General features: G+C 42.3%; 1 protein-coding gene across 1 annotated transcript in view; it reads right to left on the bottom strand.

The window, feature by feature from the left end:
* SLC22A16 (solute carrier family 22 member 16) overlaps positions 1–18,715 on the bottom strand; it is a 35,619-nt gene extending 16,904 nt beyond the window's left edge. The window contains exons 1-3 of the mRNA XM_019646334.1: positions 18,503–18,715; positions 8,790–9,269; positions 3,116–3,233 (exon numbers count right to left, since the gene is read on the bottom strand). Of these exons, the coding sequence (XP_019501879.1) occupies positions 3,116–3,233; positions 8,790–9,269; positions 18,503–18,555 (651 nt within the window). The 5' untranslated portion in view covers positions 18,556–18,715. The remainder of the gene's footprint in view (positions 1–3,115; positions 3,234–8,789; positions 9,270–18,502) is intronic.
* Between the last annotated feature and the right edge of the window lie 1,900 nt (positions 18,716–20,615).

The following is a 20,615-nucleotide window of genomic DNA, read 5'->3' as shown; positions in this document are numbered from 1 at the left end:
CTGGGAAGAGCGCAATGATGGTGCCAACTTGGGCCAGTGAAGCAACGTCCTCCACAACTAGACTGAAGAACAAAACGACAGCAACTTGTATGTTCTCCTTCCCCCAATTCCCCAGCACTGTTCCCATCCCCCCAATTCCCCAATTTAAAAAAATGGGGGGGGGACCTCTATTTTGAAAATAGGACTATCTTTAACTGAACAAAATTTAGATTATAATAGCAATATGTGATCATTCTTGGAATAAACAAAGAATGAATCAAATGAAGGACTTTTTTATGGCTGGGGGTGGTGGTGAAAGGATTAGAATTTTTCCTGCAAAATTATTTCACACTTTACTTTTGTAACACAAATCATAAAGTTAATTTTTGCAAAGTTATTCTAAAGCACCACTGATTTCCCCAAAGGCCTTAATCCTTTGATATTTCAAAGGCTCGTCATGTCATTATCATTGAGAATGTTAGTTTCTGCAAAAGTTAAATGGTGTATCTCTGCCAGATCACAATTGGCCAAGGGATTTAGGGAGGATTCAGGCAGTTTTCCCCCACTGCTTTCAAAGATATTTTGTCATCAAGCATCTCTTGCAAAATCTGCAAGTTCACCTTGCATCAGAGTCACAAAGACACTAGCCCACAAGCAAGTTCTCGTGATGAGAGGCCTGACACTTGTAGTAAGCAGGGAGGTGCTTGATAGGAACTACTGTATTAATAGTGAGTTTAATATTTTTATGAAAACAGCTTTTATTTCCCCTAAGTCTTGTAATTGCAAGGCTTAGATAATGAACCTTGATAATGAGGACTCCTCTATCCAAGAATCTAGTTGTTTGGGGAATGTTTGCTGCTGTTATGGCAAACAAAGAAAGACTATGATAGCCCTCACATACTACAAATTTCCCCATTAAGTTAAGCTGTAATATCAGTCCCCAACACGTTTTTTTCAATGCTAATTCCTTCTGAGTCCACTCCCACTTCCTGCTGGTTACTTCTGTCACTGGGTTCAGACAACCCAGACAACTACCTAAATAATTCCAAAAGACTCCTTGATCCCTTCCGACTGTCAACACTGATAACACTCTGTTCCTGTCATCTACCCTGACCCCACCCTCACACAGCAGCCAGAATGACTACCTCACCTTGCCTGAACCCCTCCAGTGGATTCCCATGGCCTTTAGGACATCAAGCAAACTCTATCATCCTACAAGGCTCTGCCCAGTCATCCCTCTCGCCTCAGCACCATCAATGTATTTCACCTCCTTTCCATTCTCCAGGCATTCGGACCTTCAATTCCTTCTCATCCCAGGGCCTTCTCACTTGCTGCTCCCTCTGTCCTTCTGTCACCCATCCCTCAGGACCAAAAAGCCCCTGATGTGCCAGACTCCCCACCCACCCACACCACCGGGAGGACCCAGACTCTGTTATGCTTCCACTGTCAACACTGTATATATTTCTTCTGAAGACAGCCCATCAATGTCTTGCCTTCACCACCACGTGGTAGGGTTATTGAAACAGCCTGGTCTGGTTCACTTAGCATTTCACTCTGTAGGGAGATCAATAAATGTGTGGAGTACATGAATCTGCCTGCATCCTCTCTACTCAGAATTCTATCCCAATTACATTTCCCATGAAAATCAAAGGAAAGAGCCACAGAAAATTAAGGCCACATTTTGTATTCTACAGTGGCTGTCTCATTTTCTTAGCTCTGGAAACCAACACACAGTATTTTGCAAGACTGAAACAGGTATTTTCAGAATTATCCTCTGAAGTCTTCCCAAAGCGGACCTCCACCCTCTCCTGATACCTGTGCCTCTGTTGAGCTATTATTCCCACCAGAAGGTCTCTCTTCAAATCTCACTCTGCAGTTACAGAGCCCTTTCCTCTTATTCTGTCCTCAGTGGAGACAAAACTGCTGGTTATTTATCTTTTGTATTAAAAATTCCTTACATTCCTAAATAAATATATACACATATTTACTTTTTTTTAAAGGTACAACATCTTCAAGTCTCCTACTTTTTTTTTTATCCTTGGTCATCTGTGTGGCTTCTTAGGAGCCATTTCCAGCATCAGTGAAGACTCCAAAACTGAACACATCACCTTGCTCTCAGAGGAGTGCAGTTACCTCTCCTCTGAGGTTGTAGTCCTTGGCTCCTCCTGGACCCTTCAATCATCCATCCTGGTGACAGGCGATGCATGCCCTTCTCTATGCTCAGCAAGATCATAAACTCTTCCCGCAGATAAAATCTTCACCCCGTTATCCTTGATCAGAGACCTTCCAACAGCATCGCTGCTGCTGCTGTTTGGTCATTTGGAAGCTGTGTGATAGCCTCACCAAGTGTGGAAGCGACGTCCTCACTCACTGGTCCACTTCCAGTAACAGTCACCATGTACAAAGTGCCTAACTACCTGCCAGCTGCTGTACTGCAGATGTTTACTTGAATTTCACTGAATCCTGGTAACAACCCCACAATGCACGTATTATTGGGTTGTCGGAAAAGTCATGACGTATTTTTTCTATGTTTTTCGTTGCAAAAATGCGTCATGACTTTTCCGACAACCCAAAATTTTCTACAGTTTGTAGTTTAGAAACTAAAGACTCGAAGAGGATGACATGTTTTCCCAAGGTCACACAGCTAAGAAGCCAACATACGACCAAGCTGCATTCAAACTCATGCCCTTTCCACTAGATTCCCCTGTTCCTCATAACAGCAAGGCCTAGTGCCTTCTTGTTTTCATTCTCACTGCACATTATACAAATGACTTCCTTAACAATACACCTTAACCATCTGTTTGGCTCATATACAAGTACAGGGCCTAACTAGACCAAGATGATTAATTGCTCAGAAATAAAATAAAGTAATTGTGCAATGTGGATCATGTGCGAGGCACAGAGTCAAACAAAAAGTTTCTGCCTAGTAAGCACAAATTTTTCTTTTTAATGAGTTGCATTCTAAACAGAGGGTATTAATAGTCTACGGAAAAACTTCTGCAGGGGAGTGAACAAAGGGGTATCCTTCATCTCTCTCCCTAGATTCTAAATGAGTGAATCTAAGAGAGTTACAGTTTAATGTGAAAATATTGCTGTAGAATTAAAGAGGTTAAAAACAAACAAACCCACAACTCACAATAGCAAGAAGAAAGCGTGCGAGCATGAAGCTGTAATAATCAAATGTGAATGCTGCTGCTATGCCAAACAAGTGCATGCCAATGCTTGTGGACCACAGGACCGGTCGTCTTCCTACCCTGAAAAAGAAGAATTAACGAAGAAGCAGGGTATATTTGTAACAGTTTAAACATCCACCCCAATTCATGAAAGATGAATGTTACCTCTATTTTTAATAGCTTATGTATTTGATGGCTGTGATTCATTCATTTTGGGCAAATCATGGGTGAACATATGATTTCTTCAAGAGGCCAGTTTTTCAGTGGCAAGGCCTCCACCTAAGCTGCTGATATACATATAGGATCACTCTACGTGATCCCCAGAAGACCTCCTAACCTGGGATTTCGGGGAGGTGGAGGGAGAATGTGTCCTTTCCCTCCCAGGACTTCCATTCTCTGACCTGTTGCATCACCTTCTCTGTAGGCCTGGCTCTGCCCACCGAGGGTGAGGCGCCCTTGCTAAGCCCCTCCAAAAACAGAGGTCTTGCTACATTCTGCTCCTAGAATAAGTTGCTTATATTTTTATTACTGGGAGGGGTATTTCTTTGTCTAAAAAATAAATAAATTCTATTCCTGACAGATTCCTAAAAACTGAGATATAATTCACATGGCACAAAATTCAGCTTTTTAAAGTATACAATTCAGTGGCTTTTAGTGTATTCACAGAGTTGTGCAACTTTCATCACTATTCAATTCCAGGACATTTTTATCACTCTAAAAAGAAACACTCTGTACCCAAGAGCCATCATTTCTCATTCTCCGCTCCCTCCAGCCCTTGACAACCACTAATCTACCTTCTGCCTCTATAGAGTTGCCTATTCTGGACATTTTATATAAATGGAGTCACACAATATATGACCTTTTGTGTCTGGCTTCTTTCACTTACCATTATGTTTCCAAGGTTCATCCATGTTGTAGCATGTGTCAGTACTTCATTCCTTTTCATGACTGACTCACATTCCATTCCATTGTATGAATATACCACATTTTGTTTATCTATTCATCCATCGATGGACATTTGAATTGTTTCCACTTTTTGATTATTATGAATAATGCTGCCATGAACATTCCTGAGCAAGATTTTGTGTGAACTTATGTTTTCATAAGTGGAGTAGAATTGCTGGGTCATATGATAACTCTATGCTTTAACTTTTTGAGGAACTGCCAAACCGTTTTCCAAGGTGGCTGCCCCGTTTTCACAATCCCACCAGCAGGGTCTGAGGGTACCAATTTCTCCACATCCTCCACAACTTGTTATTGTATGTCTTTTTTTATTATAGCCATCCTCATCAGTATGCAGGGATATCTCATTGTGGTTTTGATTTATATTTCTCTAATGATTAATGATGTTGAGCATTTTTATACGTGCTTATTGAACATTTGTATATATTCTTTAGAAAAATACCTGTCTAAATCATTTGCCCATTTTTACACTGGGTCATCTTTTTATTGTTGAGTTGTAAGAGTTCTTTACAGATTCTGGATACGAGACCCTCATTAGATGTATGACTTGCAAATATTTTCTCCCTGTGATTTGTCTCTAACAGATAGTTTTGAGGCAAAAGAATATAGTCCTGAGATTCCAACCAACAGGTTTGCCCGGCATAGCAGAGGATATAGGAAGCAAATAGGAAACTGTCATCTTCACGCCCTCAGCCTTCTCTGCTCCCACACACACTAGTGGGGATTGTTGGTCCTACACATGAATGTTCCCCAATCTCATCTGAGCCTTGAATGCCATTTAAAACTATTTTCTTATCCATCCCTCATCAACACCCTCTACCACCCCCAATGTTTTCACTATCAGCTGATGAGCAGCCATCTCCTGCAGGGAACAGAGACCATCAAAGACGGGACCCCACAGCTTCCGGCTCCGCCCACTTGGCAACACAACCTGCGTCTGCATCCAGCCTCTTCTTCCCTCCACCTCTCTGAAGACACACAACCTTTTCTCTCCAAACTCCATTCTGCAATCTTTGGATTGCATGCCTCTTCCCATCTCCTCTGAGACATTATTCTACCAATCACTTCTCCCCCCCTCCCCCTGCCACTTCCTGGAAATAAAACAATCCTGATCATGATTTAATTTCTTATCGTTTCCTTTATCCATCTTACACGTCTACCAAACTCACCTTCCCGAACATGCCAGGCTCTCTCATGACACAAAGTTGTCCCTTCCCCTTGGAAAGCCTTCTCCGTTGAGCTTTTAAACCCAAGTCAAATGTGAAGCCTTTTCTGACCATCCTCTGGGGTCTCATGGCAGAAATTAAGAGACACCTGATGTTGTAATTAGGTATAGAGACCTGGGTTCCAATCCCGGCTCCACCAATTACTTTCCAAATGAACTCTCTGTGCTTCCTTTTCCTCACCATTAAAATAGAACCAATAGTGTCTACCTCACAGACTTCTTTAAATAATAATATGAGATAATGCACAAGACATGTGGAATAGTTCCTAGTGCATAATTGTTCATGAACGTGAGCTGTTATTCATTCAAAAGTATTTACCACATCTCATTGAAATTATCTGTTTCAAAGTCTGTCTCCACTGTTAGCTCCATAAGGATAGGATCAGATGTTATTTCTTTGCTTTTTTATTATAATACGAGTATGTCATACATACATAAGAATACATAAAAATGTATATGTACAATTTAGGGAATAATGAAGAATCAAACACCTGTGAAATCTCACCCAAAGTAAGAAAGAGATCATTGCCAGCCTCCTAGCGGCTTCTCACATATCCCTTTGTGATTCCAAACCGCTTGCCCCCTTTATTAGGGGCCATTATCCTAATTTTGGTGATAATCAATTCCTTGCTTTTCATTCCATTTAATAGTTTTATAAGTAACTCTAAACAATATAGGTTACTCTTCTCTTGCTAGTTATTCAACTTTCTATAATAGGACAGTACCATAACTATATTTTATGACTTGGTTCTTTCACTCAACGTTGTTTTTGGAGATTCATCTCTGTTGTTTTGTGTTGATCTGGTTCATTCATTTCATGGCCACATAGCCCTCTGCAAGAATATACATGTGTCTATGATGTGGTTGAAGGACATTTGGGTTGTTTGCAGTGCCCAGCTCTTAGGAACGGTGCCGTAGGAACATTCTTATGCATGTACCCATGTGGACACGTGCAAGAGCATCTGCAGGGTATGTGTTGTAGAACCTCTGGTCTGTCCACATCCCCAGCTTCTCTATATAATGCTAAACCGCTCTTCAACGTTTTCCTGATTTGCATTCTCAATTTCCACTCACCAGCAGGGTGAGAGATCCTATTACTCCATATCCCCACCAACACCTGGTCTTACAAGACTTTTTGCTTTTGTAAACTTGTCAAAAATAAATAGTATGATATTATGTCACTGACAGACACCCTTTTCATCTTTTCATTAACCACTTGGATTTTCTCTTTTATGAAGTGACTTCAAATCTTTCCCCCATTTTGTCTATCTGTTTCCTATTGATAAAAGTCCTTTGACTATTATGGATCCTAATCCTTTAGTTTTATGTAAAGCAAATATTTTCTCTCACTCTCTCTCTCTCTCCTTCCCCTCCCTCCCTGGCATATGTCTTTCTTCTCTTAATGGTGTCCTGATAGGCATAAATTCTTCCAATGAAATCAAATTTATCCATTTTTTCCTTATGGTTAGTTCTTTCTGTGTCTTAAAAAATGTCTTTCCACACACACACAAAAAGTTGTTTTTAATTAAATTGTTTTTAAAATGTCTTCCCTTCCTTACATTAGGTTCTGAAAATATTCTCCTATATTATCATCCTAAAGTTACATAGTTTTGTCTTTCACATATGTGCCTTTAATGCTTCTGGAACTGATTTTTATAATGTAAATTATGAGAAAGGGACTCTAATTGTATTTTCTTCTACATGGCTAGACAGTTGTCCCAGCACCGCTTACTCTTTTACTGCTGATGTGCAATGCCTTATTGGTTCCACAGTTATGTCTATGAATGTGCTAGCCTGTTTCAGGGGCCTCTAAGAGCTCATCAATCTTTGTCTAGTGATATAGCTATTTCCCTTAATAATTTAATTCTTGAAGTTTGTCATTTTCTTCAAGAGTGTTTACAAACTTTTTGTCAGATTTATCCATATATAGTTCATAGTTTCAAACTATTGTAATGGCATCTTAAAATTTTTATATTTGTTACTGGTATACAGAAATACAATTAATTTGTACATGTTGATAATATATCCAGCAACCTCATTAAATGCTCATTAATTCTAATACTTCACCTGCAGCATTTTCTTTATACAGAATTGTAATGGCTACAAATGACTTCTTTCTTTCTTTCTTTCTTTCTTTCTTTCTTTCTTTCTTTCTTTCTTTCTTTCTTCCTTTCTTTCTTTCTCCCTCCCTCCCTCCCTCCCTCCCTCCCTTCCTTCCATCCATCCTTCTTTTCTTCCTTCCTTCTTCCTTCCCTCCCTCTCCCTCCCTCTCTCACTCTCTTTCTTTCTCCCTCCCCGCCCCACCCCATGACTTTCTCCCTTCCTCTCCTTCTCCCTCTCATTTTTGATTTATAGTACTGGCTAGACTCTCCAATACAATACTAAGTGGAAGTGAGATTGCATACATCCTTATCTGTTCTTGATCTCAAAGGAAAAGTTTTTACCTTTCACAGTTAAGATGTTCATGGTAGATCTTTTTATAGATACCTGTTATCAGATTAAGGATATTCTTCTATTTTCAGTTTTTATCATAAATGGATTTTGAAATTTATCAAATGCTTTTCCTATATTTATTGTGTTGGTAACACGACTTTTGTCCTCTAATCTGTTAACATGGTAACTTCTATTAATTAGTTTCTCATATTAAATATGTTCCAGACCTTATCCCTCTGCCTCCATGAATTTCAGTCTCTCATATTTTCCTACTCTTTGTCTCTGAGTTTTATTATTGATAATTTTTCCTGAGCTATCATCTGTTTCACTAATTCTTTCTTTAATTGTACACAATATGTTGTTAAAAGTACGCAGGAAGTTTGTTAGTCACTTTTTTTTTAATTTCTAGATGTTCTAGGCAGTTATTCTTCAATCTTACATCACCTTAAAATATATAATTTCCAGATTTTTATCAATGTTTTAAAACTTGTCTTCTATTTCTTTAAGAATAGTGAACACAGTTACTGTATAACCTGTGCCTGGTAATTCCAGTATTTATGTCTTTGTGCAGGAGTCTGCTTCTGCTGCCTATTGCTGCCAGGCTCTACCTCTTAAAAGCAAGTCTATTTAACAAAAAAAAGAGAGAGAAATTCAAAGTAATAACCAGTATCTGTTGAGGTACTTTTCCTGTATTAATTTACAATAACTCTTTGAGGTGAGTGCTATTATTGTAATCTCCAGCTTACAAACAAGATTCCAAAACACAGGTTAGGCAACTTGCCCAGGGTCCATAGCTAATAAGTAGAACCAGGATTTGAACACAGGCAGACTATCTTCAGAACCCATCTTCTTACCACTATCTTATTTTGTGTCTGTTATTTAATAGATCAGCAAAGAGGTAGGTATTTAGTCATGAAAATGACTACAATTTTGAACATAAGTCCCCGTCCCCTAAGAAAGCCAGAGAGGAAAATGAGCCCTACACTGATGCAACAATCCTAAACATTTCATTTTACCTGTCAGAAAGGTAGCCAAAAGCCAGCGCTCCCAGCAATACTCCAAGCATAAATGTGGGCTGGATCAGCTTTGCAAACCATTCTCGGTTACAGACCAGATCCCACTGAGTCACCACGGTGTTATCCCATTTGCTCTTGTCATAGATGAAGCCATCCAAGCAAGGAAAGCCACTCTTATGGCCATTATAAACATAGTTCAAATTCGAGTTGTTATCCCTCCTGAACCTGTAACATCTTGTGAGCTCCCACACCTCACCGTCCTGTAGCTGTGCTACAATGTAATCTTCATGGCCTGTGGGAAACAGGGTCCAGACATCGTTCAACCTCCACAAAGAGATATTGTGGAAAAGAATCCGACTCACATTGCCTGGGGGTCTGCAGGTATGCTTAGGGAACACGGTCATAAACACAGACGCCAAGTAGTGGATACCACAGGAGATGTTCTGGAAGGCACATGTAAAATAGATAAATATCTGGTATCTGAAAAGAGAAGAAAAGCAAGTTATTATATCTGGCCTATGGGCTAAAAAACAACATAAGCAAATATGAAGTGTCTTTATCATGTTTAGCTTAATATAGATACAGATGGTAAATACAGAAATAATTATAGATATGTTTGTATGCACAGGTTAGTATATATACATATATATTATATCATATATAACATACATAATATACATTACATAGCTCTATCTTTTGAGAGGGCTAGAAGCAATAACATCCCAATAGCAGCAAGCACACCCAGTGCCCAGATAGTGATTTCTAAATACCACTCCCATTAAAAGGAACCAGAAAAAATAACTGATTCTAAGACCAGGAGAGGGAGAACACAACATATGCCTGGAGCATCTTGTAATTTCAGAAAGTAAGGAAGTGCTCAAAGTACAAAAACATGGTGGAATGTTAAAGGGACACAGGAACCAATCTGAAAGAGCTCCAGGTGGCTAAAGCTGAAACAATTTGAGCAACAAAATAAATAGCATAGTATACCCCAAAGTATAAAATAAATATATGAGTCCACATTGAGACGGTTAAGTTTACGTGTCAACTTTGACTGAACTAAAGGATGCCAAGATAGCTGGTAAAACATTATTTCTGGATGTGTCTGTGAGGGTTTCTCTGGAGGAGATTCCCATTGGCACCAGTAGACTGAGTCTACTGGTTGCCCTCACTGATGAGGCTGGGCATCATCCAATTGTTGAGGGCCTGAATAGAACAAAAAGGAAGAGGAAGGACAAATTCACTCTCTCTGCTTGGGCTGTGACATCCATCTTCTCCGTCCTTGGGCATTGATGCTCCTGGTTCTTGGGTTTTCAGACTAGGACTTCCACCATCAGCCCTTTGATTCTCAGCCCTTTGGACTCAGGCTAAATTACACCACTGGCTTTCCTGGGTCTCCAACTTACAGATGGCTTTCCCATGTCCATCATCATGTAAATCAATTCCTATAATAAATCTCCTTTTATTTATATCTATATACATATATACATCTATAATCTATAAAAATATATACATATATTTATATATCCTATTGCTTCTGTTTCTCTGGAAAATCCTGACAAACACACCATGCTGATATAAATAAATGACTGAACAAATAAATAAAAAGAAAGAAAGACACAAACTTTCTTACAGTAAAATTCCAACTAATATCTGTAGATATTCCCCCTCCACAGGAGATGGAGCTTAACTCCCACTCTTCACTCCTTGAAGGTGGGCTAACTAGCGACTCGTTTCCCAAGAATGCAGCAGGAAAAGGGAACAAACAGTAACTTTATAGTCACCTCTATGGCCTTCATTCCAAAAATCAGAACCCCGGTCTAATCATGAGAAAAACAACAGATAATCCCAGTTTGGGGGACATTCTACAGGCTGCCTGGTCAATACGCCTAAAGACTGTCAAGGTCATAAAAAAAAACAGGGAAAGACTGAGAAAGTGTCACAGACCAGAGGAGACTGGGAGACATGACAACTAAATGCAATGTGGTGTCCTGGATTGGATCCTGGAACAGGAAGAGGACATTCATGGAAAAACTAGTGAAGGGCTGGCCAAGTGGCTCAGGTGGTTAAGAGCTCGCTGAAGAGTGCAAGCTCTGAGCAACATGGTCTCCTGGTTCGATTTCTGGCCCAAGCTCAGCTGCCACTGAGCTGCCAACAGGTGGCAGGATGGCTCAGCTAAAAAAAAAAAAAAAAAACCAGTGAAATCTATATAAAAGTCTAGAGTTTAGTTAATAGTAATATACTAATGTCAGTTTCTTGATTTTGACAAATATACCATGGTAATGTAAGATGTTCACAATGGGGAAACTGGGTGAGGTGCATATAAGAACTCTCTGTACTATCTATGCAACTTTCCTATAAACCTAAAATTATTCAAAACTTAAAAAGTTTATTCAAAAATTTAAAAATAAATGTAGCATCTCCAAATTTACAGACTCAAACCAACATATTTTCTGAAATAAAAATTGCCTCACAAGGACAATTGTGCAGACGGGGCAACAGCGTAGAATATATAAAATTTGGACTGCCCCACAAATTTCAAAACCCTGGAATTGTCAGAACAGCCCCTGTGGGCAGGTGATTTCATGATTTAGATTTATAATAAAACAGAATCAGTTCAGTTAGTGAAGAACATTACTACACAACCATTATCACAAAAGAAGGAAATAGGTCCTGTCAGATCACGCTGAGGCAAAATTATTCTATTGTCACGTGGGATCTTTGTCTTCCTATTTTCAGACCTGCCCACCCACCTGGTCCTGATGCACCCTCTCACTGGAAGGGGTCCTTATGACCATCCCTTCGCACAGCAGTTGTCAAACTTTTTGGTCTCAGGAGCCTTTACGTTATTAAAAATTTTGAGGACCCCAAGGGGCTTTTGTTTATGTTGGTTATATCTATCAATCTAATCCATTCAAACATAACAATAATAACATATAGCTATAGTTTTCAAAATAAAATTAGTGAAAAGAGTGGCACTGCTTTACATTTAAAACTTGGATTAATATAGTGTCACTAATATTTCAGGAATATAATATTCCAGGAATTTATATGGATTAATATTAGTTCCATAAGATGTCCAATAAACAAATGCTGGCTCATTTTTCAAACAGATAATAACTATAATCTACAAGTGAATAAGCATATGACTTATTCATAGCAAAAATTTAGGACACATGATAAAGAATATTGTTTAAGGCCGGCCGAGTGGCACGTTTGTTAAGAGTTGGCGTGAGAGTGCCAGCTCTGAGCAACAGGGCCCCAGTTCGGATTCCACATGAGGGCCAAGTGATGCTGCACCCTCTACAGCTAAGATGATGAACAACAGCTCGACCTGGAGCTGGGCTGCCGTGAGTCGTCAGCGATGGCGTAGGCTGCAGTGGGGCTGGCCTGGGAGCAGGCATGAGATTTCATGAGCTGCCGTGAGCCTCCGTGAGCGGCAATCCAATGGCCGGCGAGCGACTGCCTTACCCTGGAAGAGTACAATGATCACAATACCAACATGGGCCAGTGAAGTGACATCCTCCACAACTAGACGGAAGAACAAAAGGACAGCAACTTGTCTGTTCCCCTTCCCCCGATTCCCCAATGCTGTTCCCCTCCCCCAATTCCCCAATAAAATCTTTAAAAAAAAGAATATTGTTTAACATCTTAGAAATTATATAGTAAACACTAAATGTCCTGTATCTGATAAACATATCATGCCAATTAAACTAATGTCTCTTTAAAAAATAATAAATGTACTAAGATAACAGCTTATAAGAATGTTATTGATCCTTGGACAAACGTTTCTTAATAAACTTTTGGATGAGAAAAAGAAAACTTGGATTAATAGAAAACAGCTAGTTTCTCATATCTGCGTCTGCCTTCAATCTGATGACTGTTATTACATGTCATATAGTCTCTGGAAAACTCCACTGTACTTTCATGAGAGAATGAGAATAAGGAAGGCAACTAACGCGCTAGTATTACTATGAAAATAGTCTTGGCCTTGCAGACCCCAGAGATCTGCAGATCACACCTGTAACTGCTGCTCTAGCCTATTCCTTCTCTTCTCTCCACTCCTGTCTTTTTCCCTCCACACTAAATGCCTCCTTTACCCTTCACTGCCTGCTCAGGTCCACCTTTCTATTTGCTTCCCTCTTCTCCACTCTCACTCATTTTCTCTCCCTATTACTTTCTCTTCTCTAACCACAATATGCAACTGAAGTACTGCTCTGTTATTTATGTTGATTTTTTTTAAGATTTTTATTGGGGAATTGGGGGGATGGGAACAGACAAGTTGCTGTCGTTTTGTTCTTCAGTCTAGTTGTGGAGGGCGTTGCTTCACTGGCCCAAGTTGGCACCATCATTGCACTCTTCCTGGGTGAGGCAGATCAGTCGCCGGCTTCTGGACGGCCGTTCACTGTGGCTGCTGGTTACATACGGCAGCCCATGGCAACCCACTGCCACAGGGGCTGCAGCCCACGCCGTAGCTGGCGACTCACGGCAGCCCAGCTCCAGGTTGAGCTGTTGTTCAGCATCTTAGCTGTGGAGGGCAGTGTCACTGGCCCTCATATGTGGGATCCGAACCGGGGCCCTCTGGCATCCCAAGCCAGTTCTTAACCATTGCGCCACTCGGCCGGCCCTTATGTTGATTTTTTTAAAGGACACAGGGTACAGGGTGAATGTTTTCTATTTCTCTATCAAACCAACAAAAAAAGTCCCCAGAAAGGTGGAATGAAGTCCCATAAGGGTAGCAACTGTGGTTCAGTCACTTTAGTATCTCCTGTATAGTACCTAGCATGATGTATAGTGCAGTGTACGTAGAATGTCATGGAATACCGTTCCTTGGGCTGAAAATGAACAGTGCTGAAGTTAATGCATACTTGGTATCTCTGGTGAGAAAAGGTGTTCAAGAAGCCAGTGTATCCAAAAACATTTTGACTGGCTTCCCAATCAGTAAAAAATGAGTGTGTGTGTGTGTGTGTGTGTGTGTGTGTGTGTGTGTGTAGATATATAAAAGGAGCATATATACATGCACATATTCATATAATACTGAAAATATCATGTATGTTGAAATATAAATTCACATATATACATTTACTTATATACATACATTCAAATGTAAAATGGGTGTCTTTATGGCACTCCAAAGCATCATCTTTGCCCACCATTAGGGGAACCCACCCCACTTTGGGGACTATCGCAAGTGATAATGCTAGGCAAAGTCACAGAAGTGCAAGTCAGGGATGACTGCCAAGCTGGTGTGCACCACCACTCCTCACTTCTCATAGAACCTCATGTAGATAAATAGTGAGTAAAATAGAATCCATTTAAAGTGCTGCAGCTATCAGGACACCACAGGCCAGTGGTGCTGGCCACAATTTCAAAGCTGAGTTCTGTATCTGGCGCTGGCCCCGGCAGTCAGTTCAGAAAAGAAAAACAAACAAACCAAAAAAATGCAGGCAGGAATTAAGTGTCTTTTTTCTAGCAGCAAAGAGAAGGGAAGACACACAAATTGCTATTCTCATGGTCTCTTTGGGATAAGCCGCCAAAAGAGCATGAAGCCCCAAAACTTGCCCCTTCGGGGGTAATGGAAACCAGCTCTGTTTTTCCAGAAAATGTACCCCTGCCAGAAGAAAAATGATCAGAAATCAACCTCAGTCTATTCCATACAGAGGAGCTGGGCAGGAACAGCAGTCTGAAAAGACAAGCCTGAGTTGCTATGGCTCAACAGACCCCAAGAGACTATGGTCATGGTTTCAAAAAGTGGTGTTTGAACCCTCACTCCTGCAGGTAACCAGCTCTCACGCACTGGCTGCTGGCTGTCACCACAGAGCCTCAGGGTCAGGCTCTGCCCTCGGCCTGCACACACTCTGCTACCCATGAGCACCTGGCATGGATGGTAGATCACTTGCCCTCAAGTCACAGGCTCCTGCATTCAGGAGGTATTTCTTCCTTCTCTGGCACTTTCTCAGGAAGCATTTCCCAGCCTGCAGGAATAATCACTAGCTAGAAGGGCTCTGTTAGAAAAATTCCATCTGAGTGGTTCTGTTCCATCAAGCAGATTCTAGATAGGTCTATACTGAACACAGCAGAGGTCTTCATTTCCCCACTTCTTCCATCCAGGTTGCACTTGTTGCAGTGCTGGACATAACACCTTATTCTTGGCATTGTCTTGGTCACTGTGCATATTCTGCTAACACCTTATGTTGGACCATGCTTTACAGTTTAAGTACTTTCACGTTCATTATCTCATCTAATCATTTCAAAATACTTCAAAGTTTGTGGGCTACCTGAAATTTATTGATCAAAACATCTTTGCTTAGCAAATTACTCATGTAAATAAAACAGAAAGCTAATCTTACTTAAGAAAACAGTTTGTATTTACTAATTTTTTTTAATCAAGCACCTAAGTGTCTCTACTTTGTTATAAGATACTAGACTAATGGGTATTACCACCTGCCCTTGAAAGTAATAAAACTCTACCTCCCTAAAAGTAACCAGTATTCAACATCATAAAGATATCAACTCTCCCAAAGCTCATTTATAATGTTCAGTGCTGTACATAACTGCAAAATATTGGAAACTTAAATGTCCCTCAGCAGGAGGCTGGTTACATAAATTATGATAAAAGTTTAAATACTGCCTAGGAAATGCCAGAGGAAAAGGGCAGTGTGGAGTTTTTCACTAACGGCAAACTCCTGGGGTCTGATACCAATTGAGAGTCACCCTCTCCAGCTCATGACAGTGTGGAGCTCCTGGTGGGTCAGCCTTTCACTGCCAGGCACCATGGCAATAAAGATTTTGGTATCAGGTCCTCTTGAAACCAAATGCTGTTTGGCATCCTATAATACCACTCCTTAGGAATATGACTGAGAATGTAACATAAATCATATATAATGCACATATTTAGAATTCTTTTACTCCCTCCCACCCCCCTAAGTTTCAACTCAGAAAACTCTGACACAGCCCCTGCAAACAGCAAACAGGTTTTGTCTGTCTGAAGTTTACCTGCCTGCCTCTGAAGGAATCTGGGTTTGGTACCTAAGTGGCCTCATCACCTGGAGCAGCCCCACCACTGAAAAGCTCACATTCTGCTCGCTGACCATGACCTCCCGCCACCCCAGTTCACCCCATCCCTCCCACTGGCCCCATTTCCAGAAGCATCCAGGTGTCCAGTCTTGATCCCACCAGCTTCCCTAGCTGACTGCCAAATTCCTGGCCTCAGTTCCTTCCCCAGCCAGCCTGAATCCCACAGTCAGCGCTAGAACTATTCTCTAGCTCTCTATTCACATTCTCTGTTCACACACACACACACTTCCCAGCAGAGCACCCGCCCTGGCAGGCCTCTGAAGCTACGATTTGTCTTCTCTGCCCCACCCCTAGTGATTGTGGTTCAGGGTGTGTGAGGTAGGGTCCAGGACTCCACAGAGCTTCCTAGGAGATTCTGATATGGATGAGAAACTGCCTCAGGAAGTCAAATTCTCTGGTTTAACTGTGCTGCTGCAAGGTTTGACATTCAAAATATTTAACAACTGTTATGGAGCAACTGGAACTTTCATAAACTGCTTGTGAGGGTATAATTTGTTACAACCACTTGGCAAATCTGTTTGGCAGCTGACCACATGCACACTCGGCGACAGGGCAATTCCTCTCTTAGGTATACAACCAACCAAATATGCACACGAGCACCCCAAAAGACAGACACGAGAGCCTATTCATAAGCCCAACATGCAGACAATCTAAATGTCTTCTGAAAGCAAATGAATCAACTATGGAATATTCATGTCATGACACATTTTACAGCAATGAAAATCAACAAACTACTGTGACATATAATATGGATGATTCTTACAATATTGAACAAAAGAAGCCAGGGAGAGAGAGAAGAGTATGTGATTTTTTTTTTACTCCATTTATATAGTTTAGAATCAGGCAAAACTGGCTGATGGTGTTAGATGTGAGGAGAGTAGTGAGTTTGGGGGAGAGCAAGGAAGAGTGCTTGGGAGAGGGCATGAGAAGGGGTGATCTGGGTGGTAACACGGGTGTGCTCACTTTATGATGATTCATCAGGTTGTAGATTATGGCGCGTACTTTTCTGAATATATGTAAGATATCAATTTAAAAGTTTTGTATCTGCAAAACTCAGGGAGAGGGAAAAGTATTCAGTGATGCCCCTGCTGAAGAACGATTGGAATGGGTGCCAAGGCACACCCAGTCTGTCCACATGGTGGCTACCAGCTGCATTTCAGCCCTCGATGGCCACCCAATCAATACTGACAAGGAGGTGTCTTGCCTGAATGCTACATTATTTACCCAGATGCCTATTGGAGGTATCGACCTGGAACTCCCACAAGGAACTCAAGAGTCTCAAACTAATCTCAATATCCAAGCCCCCAGCCTGCCCCAGCAGGAGTATAACTGTTTCTGAGTTTAGGGCACCATCATCCACACAAACCAGAAATATGGGGCATGGGGCATAGCGTGGGGTGGTCCTATGGTCCCTCCCACTTCTCCTTCATGCCTTAGGGCAAGAAGTCCTATGTATTCCACCTGTTAAAACTGTCCTGTCCTCCCTTCTCCCCCTCCCCCTGCCTCCGCCAGAGCCTCGTTATCTCCCACTTGGGCTCTTCCCCAAGTCTCCTCTGCCCCAACTACTGCCCCTCCAATGCACCTTCCATTCTGCACTCCAGACCTGCGAGAGGGAGGTAAGGCAGTTATTATTATGATTCCCATTTTGTGGATAGGAAACAGAGACATGGTATTCCCAGAATTACGTTGGAGGTAAGTGGCGCCACGATTCAGGCTTAGCTCCAAACCTCTGATCAGCGTGCTGTATGGCGCCTCACCCAGCTTCCTCTCCTCCCAAAACAGCCAGGGTGAGACATGGAAGCTCTTTTCAATGAATGAATGAATGAATGAATGAATGAATGAATGAATGAATATATTTTTAAAATTTTGTTAATAATTTAACAAATAAAAAGAGGGTGCCTAGTGTACAAAGGTTAAACCCAGGTCCCACCATGAGGTAGCCGTGGGTCTTTGATCCTACCAGCCTCAGTTTCACAGTCATCAAAATAAAGATTCGAACGCCTTTGCAAGAGCCCACTGGGCATCAAATGAAGCACGGTGTGTAATCAACCACCTGGTACAGTGTACCTGGCACATACTAGGTTTCTATAAATGGCAATAAACTCTAACAGTTGTTCCTGGGGCAATACCTGCCAGGCACTGAGAGAGACCCCAGGGAGTGGCGGGGCGGGGAGGCAGTCATCTGGGAAAGTAAAGGGAGGCGGTTTGGCGAATTAGAGAAATGCGCGGCCAGTAACAGGCACTCCTCTATTTGCATGACCTGGCCTCTCCCGCCGGGCCTCCCGACTCCGTCTCCCACCGAAGGCGTGCAGCAGATCCCACCCGCCTCGCAGCAGGCGCACCAGGCGGGCCCCGCACCCACCATTCCCGAAGCGAGCTCCAGTGCCCCTCTGCTGGCTATGGGGAGATCCCGCTGCCAGGGTTCGAGAGGACTAGTCCAGCTCAGAGTCAGGAGTCTGAATACGGGTCTCCCAACTTCCCTGGGACACATGGTGTGGAGGTGTTTTCAGATCGCGAGCGCAGCGCGAGGACCTCATTGCAACGGAAAGAAACAGACCCCACTGGCGCCTCCACCCACGTGGCTCCCGTTCCCCCTAGGCTGTCCTCCCTCCTCACCTCCAACCCCAACTCCTTACCTGCCAAAGTGTCCCACGCGGTCAAAAATCAGCTCCAAATTGCGCGACCCCATGGTGCTGCCATGCACTGCGCTCGGAAGCCGGAAGCCTGAGGCGCCAAACTCGCCCGGTGCTGGGGGCTGCAGACACCCCGCTCCGTCCAACGCCGAGGGTGCAGCAGCCTTCGGGAACCACCCTGCCCACGCCAGCCGCGCCCCTGGGGGCTGACCCCGCCTTCTGCTGTCCTGAACGTCAAAGTGCTCGGGATGCACGAGGGGCCAGACTTTGTTCTTCCTTCTGTTATTCAGTCCCTCCCCCTACCCCACCCCCAAACCCTCACTGTCACCCCCCACCCCCAGCTGAGCAGCCTCTGGCCTCTTCCCCAGCGCACTGTGTGGTCGGGGAGCCCGCCATCTGACCCTTGACACTCACCGTGTCCGCGTGGGCGCCACTCTGGAGGCAAGCCCCGGCACCTCTGGAAAGGTTCACCCGACAGCCCAAGGCGAGAATGCAGAGAGACTCGGGTTAGGTCTAAGGGCAGCAAGAACCTAGGATCTTCAGAATTGCATGCCTTATAACCATGGCTCTCAAAATTTCGTGCTTTAGTCTACCGCAGTACTTGGTTTTATATGTACATTTCTGAACTCCACTCTTGAACACAAATAATCACTTTCTCAGAGAAGTCCAACAGTTTGATGGCCAGGACACGGGTCTACAAGACAGGATAGAGAATTGAATGGATTCTGATGACCCTGAGAAGTGGCAGCATTTTGCAGAGCTGTATTAAAGATTTTACACTAACCAAGGGGCAAAGGGAACTCCCTGGAGGGAGAGTTCAGCAGAATTGTGAAAACAAATTTGTACTTGAATAAGATTTGAAAATGAAAGGAAAGCCCATCTCCCAAAGTCCTTCCCTCACCTACTGTCACAGAGCCTGAAAAAACACCATTAAAGATTTGCCTATTTGGGGGCTGGCAGAGTGGCTCAGTTGGTTACGAGTTAGCTTAAGAGCCCGAACTCTGAGCAGCAGGGTCACAGGTTTGATTCCCACATGGGCCAGTGACGCTGTTCCCAAGCTGAACTGCCACTGAGCTGCCAACAGGTGGCAGGATGGCTCAGCTGGTGAGAGCACATGCTCCTAACAACAAGACTCACAGTTGCATGGGATGGTGGCTACGCTCACCCTCAACTAAGATTGAACACAGCACCTTGAGCTTAGAGGCCCACGAGCTGCCGACGGGAAGCCAGATGGCGACTGGTGCCCTCCACAACTGGGATTGGGGAACAACAGCTTGTCTGGTCCTCCTCCCCAATTCCCCAATTAAAAAAAAAAAGATTTGCTTATTTTTGCACTGAATAATCCTCTCTAGACCTTTTCTTTTGAAATGCAAATTACTCCTAGACTGATTAATCCATAAATAATAACCAATTTGGAGTGGATTTTATTTATTAAGTAGATTCCTGCTAACTAGAGAGACTTAAGGTGGGAAGTGCTAGGTAGGTACAAGTAGTAGGGCGAACAGGAAGGAGTAGTTTTGCCAAGGGCTGACCCTAGAAGGAAAGGTGGGAGCCACAGGGACCAGTCAAAACTCTACGTTGCTTCAAAGCTACAAAGGGAGAGTTACCTGGAAAAGAAAGGGAGAAAACTGAATTTTCATCTGCTATTCTAATGACACCAGATAGAAATGCCACAACATAGATAAAATGGACAAATTCCTTGAAAGACACAAACTACCAATACCCACTAAAAAAAATAGATAACCAAAATAGCTCTATATATCTATTAAAGAAATTGAAACTGTAGTTAAAAACCTTCCCACAAAGAAAATCCCAGGCCCGAACATTTAAGGAAGAAATTTTTTTTCACAACTGATTTTGCACAAACGCTTCAGGAAAATTGAAGAGTAGGGAACACCTCCCAACTCATTCCATGGACCAGCATTACATTGAGACCAAAATCAGGCAAAGACTTAAGAAAACTACAGACCAATATACTTCATGAACATAGATGCAAAAATTCTTAAAATGTTAGCAAATTGAATGCATCTTTATATAAAAAAGGACAATACATCATGACCAACTGAGGTTTATCCTAAGAAAGCAAAAGTGGTTTAACATCTGAAAATCAATCAAT

The sequence above is a fragment of the Hipposideros armiger genome, unplaced genomic scaffold, assembly GCF_001890085.2.
Source record: "Hipposideros armiger isolate ML-2016 unplaced genomic scaffold, ASM189008v1 scaffold_101, whole genome shotgun sequence".
Taxonomy (NCBI): domain Eukaryota; kingdom Metazoa; phylum Chordata; class Mammalia; order Chiroptera; family Hipposideridae; genus Hipposideros; species Hipposideros armiger.
The sequence above is the reverse complement of the archived record's forward strand: the minus strand, read 5'-3'. Positions and strand labels throughout refer to the sequence as shown.